Genomic DNA, 9048 nt, shown 5'->3' with positions numbered 1-9048 from the left:
CTATGGCTTCATATGGGTATATAGATGTGTAATTGATTGCATGTGACTACAATTGTAGATTGTTTTCAGTGTTCTTCCCTTATGAACATGTAAAATCACATTCTTCAGTGTAAGAGTTTGCCAACATTCTTGTATTTAAATCTGAGGGCCCATACAGTATAGTGATTAAAAGAGCATGGGTTCTGGATGAAGACTGCCTGGGTTAGAAGTGTTCTTTGCTACATATTAACTATGAAGCTTGGTGCATGTTGAGTAGCTTTTCTGTTTCCTTATCACTAAAATGAGAATAATAATGTTTCTCCTTCTAGGGTATCATGAGGATCAAATGTTATTCTAAATATAAACACAACTGTGCTGACCAGTAGTCAGAGCTCAATAACTGCTGGAACTTTAATAATTTCTGATTCTTAGGAAAATTCTCAGGGCTAAAATATGTAAAATATGTAAAATAACTGGGCCAAAACTTCCAATTTTTAAAATGCTTGCTACATGTATTACCAAATTGGCTTCCAGCCTTCCAGAAAGGCTGGAGAAATTTGGAGAAAGTTTGGAAAATGAGTCAACAATGAATATGTAAAATAATCACTGTCAATCCTCAAATGGCTAAAACTGATGTGTAATGGCTTTATTTTAATTTTTTGAATATGTCTATTGAATATTTTTCACATGTTCATTAACAATTTGTGTTTCATCAATTATGTTAACTTCTACTGTTCATTTAAAATACTTTGTAGAAACTTTTATGGAAAAATGATAGTAATCTTTTCACTGCTATGTAAAATAAAATTAGTTATTTACTTTTTAATTTTATGTTAATTTTCTTTGTTTCAGAATTTTAACTATTCATGGTGTCAAACCTATCAATCTTTTTATCACCTTTTCATATATGCTTACATTTCCCAGGTCCATTTGGATAGATATACAGGTACATTTCCTCCTAAGTTTTTGTATTGTTTTAGTTTTTACGTTAAAGTATTTAATCCATGTAGAATTTATTTTAAAGTATGGTCTTAAAAAGAATTTAAAAGTTTGTTTATTATTCCAACATATTTTTTCCCAAATACTGATTGTTCAAGTAAGATTATCTATTACATCCCATGTTTTTGAAGTCCACTTCACTGTATAACAAATTTTTGTGTCATAATTTGTTTCTGGGTTTTAACACACTATTGTGATTATTCTAGTCTATAGTTTATCTAATGGTGCAAATCCCTATACAAGCCCCCCATACATGATATCTTTCATTCACTTGGTGTTTTGGCATTGTTCTTATTTCTTTTTTTAGTGTAATACAATTATGAATCTCTAGAATAATTTTACTTCTGGGGATTAGAGCTATATTATTCTTTAAACAAACAATGAATTTTCATTTCTCTTTATTTCTCCTAATTTGAGAAGTCTGTACTAGAATATCAAACACACCTACACACGGTAAATCAGTTGCTTGCCAAAAAGATTTATTGAAGAAAAATGAGCAAAGTGAAAACAGAACCATTTAAGTAGTCTGTGCCAGAAAAGAATGAAGATTTATGTCCTTGAATCACTAACAAGAATCATAAGAAGAGTGTGATATTCAGTGTTTAAGACCTGGAAAACATGGACAAAAATTCAGAAAACATATTTTAACAGAAAGAAAATTAAACTGATGTATGTGTTTACAGAACATTTTTCTGACAAATATGCATATTTGTAAAATATCATTTTGCTTTAGTTTGTATCTAACATGTGCCAAGAACTCTATCATAAATCTTATGTATCTTACATGTGGGTGCTAAACAATTACTGAATTATCTTAATTCTTATATGAGTGAGGATTAAACATTTTTTAAATAGAAGAGAATCACTGGCGAAATACTAATGAAAAAATTGTTTAGAACAAGCATTTTGGGAGAACTTTTTAGTGCTATGGTAATGTTTTTGAGAGGTTAATTTGATTCTCTTCATATCCTTAATTCTCACTTAAATATAATATTGACTGTTAACTAAATGATATGCATCATTAAATGTTGTAGAAATGAACTCCTACATTGCTCTGTCTTCCTACTCCCTGAAGACTAGGACGAAAAATTTTACATTAAGTAATTGTTAGAATATTGAAACTTTGTGATACTAGGGGGACTCTTACACTGCGATTTTTTTTCTAAGTTTCCGTAAATCTGTTACATGACCTGTAGTCCTAAGCGTCTGCATTTATTAAGTCGAATACTTGCCTTAAAAGCCCACATTCTTTCATTTCTAAAGGTTTTTGCTTGTTGGAAAAACTTCTTAGATGTTAAGGCTAGCTGGCTAGACTATTGCACAATTCTACATATTATCCCTTTTGCTGCTTTCAAATCATGAACTCATCGGGTTCTTCTTTCAGTAGTTCAAAGATATCTGTTTCAATTGTAGAGGTGTCTTCCTTATAGTCTGGGTTATCTAATACAGAGGTAGTTCCAGAAAATGGCTCAGTGATCTTAGGTACAGTCTCTGTTTTATCAGTTTCAGACAAATCTTCTTCTGTAGATGATTCTTCCACTAGGTTTGTAGCTATTGATGCAGGGACAACGAAGTCATATCTGGATTCAACAGCAGTAAGCAAAACAGAATGGGTCTCTGCTTCATTTGCAGTATCTCTCTCCATCCAAATACTGGCTCCCTCGGTAGATTCTTCATCAGTTAGCAGAGTATCTTCCCGTTTATCTTTGTCTTTTTCAGCAGAGGTACTGAGTTCAAACACAGTGATAAACTTCTCATCAGAGTCAGTTAATGTAGCCACAGCACTGGTGTCATCTTCTAAAACACTTAGGTCAATTTCGGATATTTTCTCTTCTTCAAGGGCAGTTATGTCTGGAATGGTAGTGAAGCTTTCTTCAGGAGCAGGAGGGATTTCAGCCTCAGGAATAATGGAATTAGTGACCTGGACGGCCTCATCAGCAGGGACATTGGATTTGATGGAGGAATTATAATTGTTCATATCAGCTTCATCCTTTTTACGTGGAAAGGCAGGAGCATCAGCAACACTGGCACTGCTGTCCTTTAGTGTGCCAGAGACTTCAGATGTTATTGAGATCTCTGCATCTCCTGTGTCAATGGTAGCTAAGAGGATATCTTCTTTTGCAATGTCAGTGGAAAAATCTATTAAAGAAACAGTAGTAACTGGTGATGAAATATTCCCAATTTTCACTGGCATGAAATTTTCAGTAATAGAGTCTCTTGTTATGGAGTTTGTAGTGCCAGTCAGAGAGGTAATTTCTTTCTGTAGGTGAGTTGTTGACTTAATAAAGTCGGTCCCCGTATCATCTTCTGATTTGAGTTTTTGCTTTTTAGCTGTCAGTTTGTTGTCTGTAGTTGTTGAAAAATTGCTTTCTAGCATATACTCATTTACTGAAGTGACGTGGTCTCCTTCTGAAGTAATAGTTGTTTCTGATTTGGGAATAGCATTGTCAGCCCCAAAGAAAATGGTTGCTGCAGTTGGTGTTTTACTGCTTTCTGTTGGAGGATGAGAATAAATTTTGGGCAAACCATCTTCAGCCATGGGGCGAAGTGGCACTGTGCACTCTCACAGGTCTTGCTTCTGGACTCAGTGGTATCTCTAGGCAGGAGAGCACTGTTCATCAGAGTGATTAAAGCTTGGGTCATCATGGTGATTGTTGCATCAACTATGGGGGCAATGTCACTGGGTCTCCTTGGAGGTTGTTTCTAGGCTGCGATTGGTTATCTAATTGCAGGAATATTGGATGAAAAGACAATAGAGTCCTCTCTGATTATGAAATCAAATTCACAGCCAAGCATTTCAGTTGCAGGGAACTTAAGATTTACCATGTTGCTGTTTATAAGGAAAATGTCTCCTGATATAGAGCTAGGGTCACTTGAAACAGACATAGCAGAGACTGCCAGGCATCTTGTGGGTTTAGTATTAGTAAGGAAAACTCTGGAAGCCACAAGTTTATCAGCATCAGCTTAAAGTCGTCTATCTTCCAAGCAAGTAACAGAGTATTTTTGAGGTGAAGACATTTTCCCTTAAGATTCATAGTATTAAAAAATTGGTATCTAAAAAAATTAATGGTGTTTTTGTCAGTAAGTATAGCTACAGAAGGTAACTAGGTAGCAGGGAATTCAGTTAGTTCCCTTATTCATAACAGGAAGTCCCACTTTTTCAGTAGAGATAATAACAAATAGTTATTGGCCTGTTTGGGTCTTTAGTGTTTTCTTTTTCATTGTATTTCTTACTTCTTCTTGAATTTACTTGAGTAACAGTGAGAGTCTCAAGTTTTGTAGGTTAAAGTTGTTTTAGGAATGTTTTTCTGCAGGCTGTTATTTTAACCCAGAAGACAGGGAGGTTTGTCAGTGGCAGGGAGCTGGTGTCATGTGTCAAAATTCACCCAGAAACAAGAATCAAGATGTGGATAACGGCATTATTTTTAAGAATTATATTCTCAATTTCAGAGGGAGTATTTTTTATAATAATGTTAATTATATCAAACATCATCATTGTGTTATCAACCTTAAGGTTTAGCTAATTAGATGAAAGCAGATTGCAGTCTAGTGTTAATGCTAGAATGAGTCTTTTTCCAGTGTTGTTAGAAGAAATTGAATTTTTATACTCAGACACAACTAAATCTGAGAAAGGGAAGCAACATCAGCCTGAATAGTGAGTTCCATCTCAAGGACAAATAGTTATTCTTTATTAAATATGGACTCAACCTCAAAGTTTTCAGCTTTCTGTCTTAGACGATTAGCCTGGTTGCAGATATATCATCATTCTCTATAAAAATATGTTTCTGAACAGAAATACCATCAGTTCCTGGGCCAGTAAAGAATGCCACAGGGACAGTCATTCTCTCAGTAAGCTTACTTAGTGGGAGGATTTTCTTGACCTCTATTTTTGTCCCCTATCATTTAGTTTTTATTAAGCTTAATTCAGAATAAAGCATGCTGTAAACAGAAGATTTGGTACCTACTTTGGGGAAGTTTTTTTGTGTGTACAAAAAGGAAAAGAAAAGATGGTGAGGTTAGCTGTATATTTGCTGGAAGATATCTTGTAAGACTAGGTATTTGTTATGATGAAGAGAGTTGGAATAAGCTATAAAATATTTACTTTTATGAGCACTTCATCTCCAATTAGATAGGTCAGTTTAAATAATTACATCATCTTCATTGATATTAATTTGTCAAATAGTCTTTAATTTCAGGCATTCATTTTGTGATCGCACTAACTCTGCTTCCACTAGTATAGCTGTGAGGTAGGATCACATTGATTGCAGCATAATTATTCCTCCTCTAAGGGGAATGCTATTCACATTATCTATGTTTTCTAAAACATTGCCCTTCAAAAGAACACTTCAGATTGACTATGTGTCATCCATCAAAGAGAATAAAGCATATGGTGAAAATCCTGGTGGAACTGCAGGAATTTTAGCACTCTTGAGGATGAAACTGAAGTTATGTGCTCCAGGGAATACATAATAGTATACTCATTTTTGACCAAACGATCATTGCCATTGAAGACATTATCTGACTAAAGGACAGAGCATCAGATTCTATAGATAAGTTTTATTTAATCTGAATAGTAGTTTCTTCCATTGTTGGAGTGTCTATTACACTAATTGAAACATTTTGTCTTTTCCAAGGAGAGTATTACATTTACATCTATTGACATGTGTTTCAGAGTATATTCCTTACATTTAAGTGAAAACGTGAAAACTGCTAATAAAGGAAGATTTCTTAATAAAACCCCAGGAAGGTCATTTGGCACACCTATGATTTTTCAGGGATACTTGACTAGGAAAAGAGTCCTTAGAAACAGACTTTAAAAATGCCATTTTGTATAGAGTTTGTTTCCATCTGGATAACTAGATCATTTCCTATTATTATATTTACATTTATAAGGTGATTCACTTAAAATTCACTAGCTGTGTTTTTCTCTGTAGAGGCTTTAGCTGTTTCTCTTGTGTGATAGAAATTCGGATCATCATATTCATTAGAAATAAAAGTAGAAAACTTGGTGCTTGTTTTCTTAGGTTCTGAATTTCAAATGGCAGAGGCATCAATATCAAAAATTTTGTACCTGGTAATAAAAGTAGCAGATGTGTTAGGTTTGACATCTCCAATATTGTCTGAAGAGTCAGTGGAAGCAGCTTGGAGAACAATACAGACCAATGGAAGAGCATTCAGGGCAATTTGGCTTTTAATGTTTTGCCTTCCTGAGATAATACCTTCCTTAAAGTAAGCGAAATCTGTTGGCATAGGCTCCGATGCTGTTGAAATTAACATTGTTGGATCATGATGTAAGTTTTCACTTTTTGCAAGTCTGGGAGCTGCAGGGTCTTTAGTACGAGAATTAGCAGTTAAGATGAGAGTTTCAGGTACTCCAACAGATGTAGGTTTTAGAGACATGACACTCTCTGATGGAAGGCTTGAAAGGCCATGTTATTTCTGTCCTCAGTGGAGATAGCAGGAACATTTGGTTTAATGGACGACATCTTTCTCAAAGGAGAAAAAGTAAGAGCTGGGTTTTCATCTATATTGGAAATGTCATCACTAGAAAGCTAAGCTAAAGGAAAACCACTAAACCTTCAATCAGATGCCACAGCTATACTTGTTTCATCTTTAGCAAAATCAGATATACTGGATGTAATAGTGTCTGCCCTGCTGGGTGTAAATGTCTTATAAATGGCAGGTGATATGTTTTTCCTGAACAAGTTATAACTACTTTTGATAGCATGATTAGTAGTATCAGTTGTGAATTTTCTGTTGTCAACTACAGGTTTTACATATGAAAAAATGGAATACTCAATTATTTTATTTCCAAAGTCAGAGCTTTCAGAGACAATTATGATGTCATCATCACCATTTATGGTGACTTTTTTTTCACAGATGTTTTGTCATAAAATCTAGAAGCCTTCTCACTTGCATTGATTAGGAAGCAAGTTGTGGGTCTATGAGCTTTGGTTTTGACATTGGCATAGGGATCTTTGAAAAGAATGGCCTCGATGTCAAAGTTCTTGTTTTCCTGTTTAGGAATTATAGCTTGGTATTTTTCTTTAGCTTCGAACTCTGATGATGTTGCTTTAGAGAGACTATCCGAAGCAGCCACTGTGGTATATAGTGCTTGAGATGTGTGCATCTTAGGGGCATATCTGAGTGTACTCATTTTTATAAAGGAATTATTTGCTTTATCCTCTAGTTCCAAGACAGAGTTATCTGAGACATATTCAGAACCACTGTCATCAGACGTAGTAGTTATATCATCCACATATGCTGGAGTGATTTTGCCTTCAGAAGAAATATCATCTATCCTTTCTGAAATGTCTTTTATAAAATAATTTTTTTCATACTCAGCAGCTTGCTCACTGTCTATAAAATCTTTGTGCTTAAATATATTCTCTTTAAAAGTGCTTGCCATGGAGTTTTCAGAGGTAATGGTAATAGGCAAAATGATAACTTGGTCAGATGGAACAATTGTTTCCTCAGGTAGAAAGCTATAATCACTCTTCTTTGTGATATCTTTTCCCATGATGGTAACAGGAGTGAGTTCATAATATTTGGGAGCACCCATGGATGTTGTGAAATCAGAAGGAAGAGTTGGTTTCCACTGCAGGCCATGTGATCTTGCTGGAGTGTTTGTGCTGGACCTGCCTATGTTAGAGACTCTAATATGAAAGGCAGAGCTTTGGTCATTAGGTCTAGATGCTTCTGAAAGAGTTAATGTGGAATAAACGGAAGAGATTCCTTTTAAATTGGGAAGTGCTTGAGATTTGAAAGAAGTATCATTAAATTCCACAGTGAAAGAATCATCTTTCAGTTTACTGGTATCTTCTGAAGATGAGTTTCCTGCTTCAGACATATGGAATTCTTCATCAACATCATTGTCACTGTTGGAGAGAAGATTGAGCTTGGCTGCTGAAGGAGGGATTTTCCATATAGCTGGAATGAGAACTGTTGTATTTGTAAAGTGACTTAATTTAAACATAGCAGCTGGATCTTCTTGATCAGAAAGATTAGCTATTTTTCTTATCTCATAGACACTATTTTGAGACTCTTTTATCTGGGAAAAGGCTTTTTCTATTGCTCTTTGAGATTTGGAATATATTTCATCAGTCTCAGTTTCATAATCTCCGGGAGTATTTCCATTCACAGAGAAAGAAAAGTTAATTTCACTATCTGTGGGATTATTTGAAAATGTGGATTCAATTGGAGAAAATTGCCAAGCCAAGGGATAAGAATGAATGTTGGTTTGAGTTATTACAACCTGCTTCTCTGGGACATTGCCTTCATTAATGGCACCAGCATATTCAGTTGCTCTTCCTAACTCTTCTGACCTAGTTATTGAAGATTCAGAAAAGGAGTTATCTCTCATTAGGCCAGGGGTTCCTGGATTTTCAGTTAAGGAATTAGGAAGGAGCATGTTGGTTCTTAGCAGAGATTGGAGTCCTCTAGACTTAACATTATCTTCTCCAGGTAACATAAAATCACCACTCACATAACTGCCTTCAGTGGAAGGAACAGTGGAATCCACCACAGTGCTGGTTGGCTCATTCATAGATGTAAAAAAAAATTGAAGCTCTGTTGTTTGCCTCTTTAGTATCTTTACTGATGAAGGACAGATCGTCATCAGGAATGACATTGAACTCAATCAAAGGAATAATGCGCTCTGTGAATGGAGTGCATCTGCCAAATTTGTTTTCAGTTTATTGGGATCAAATCTGGCCGATATGGTGGCCTTTGCTACATTTGGGGCAACACTGTTATAAAAAGCAGATGAAACACCTTTCTTATTGAACAGGTCCTTGTATTCTGTAGGAATGGTGATCATGACAGGATCAATGGAATCAGCTGTGAACATCTTGCTGTCTCCCATTGTTGACGTTAGTTCTAGTTCTAAAACAAGAGGGTACTTCATTTTTTTTGCTTTTAGGAAGAATGACGATGGTGTTGTCTCCAATTAGAGGATGATTTTTCAGATTTATTTCATCTAGATTTTCAGGCAAAAAAATTCCAACTTGGATCAGTTAGGGAATAAATCATGAACCTTGGAGTCTTAGTGTTAAAATTGGCAGTAGAACC

At 35.2% G+C, this 9048-nt stretch overlaps 1 protein-coding gene across 1 annotated transcript; it reads right to left on the bottom strand.

Moving 5' to 3' along the window:
• Positions 1–1436: 1436 nt before the first annotated feature.
• CABS1 (calcium binding protein, spermatid associated 1) lies at positions 1437–4340 on the bottom strand. The gene is made up of 2 exons (XM_002814828.5): positions 2211–4340; positions 1437–1587 (listed from the first exon to the last, which is right to left on the bottom strand). Exon 1 carries the CDS (start codon positions 3515–3517, stop codon positions 2330–2332), a length of 1188 nt encoding a protein of 395 aa, XP_002814874.3. The 5' UTR covers positions 3518–4340; the 3' UTR covers positions 1437–1587; positions 2211–2329.
• Positions 4341–9048: the final 4708 nt, after the last annotated feature.

Source organism: Pongo abelii, chromosome 3 (assembly GCF_028885655.2).
Source record: "Pongo abelii isolate AG06213 chromosome 3, NHGRI_mPonAbe1-v2.0_pri, whole genome shotgun sequence".
NCBI lineage: Eukaryota > Metazoa > Chordata > Mammalia > Primates > Hominidae > Pongo > Pongo abelii.
The sequence above is the reverse complement of the archived record's forward strand: the minus strand, read 5'-3'. Positions and strand labels throughout refer to the sequence as shown.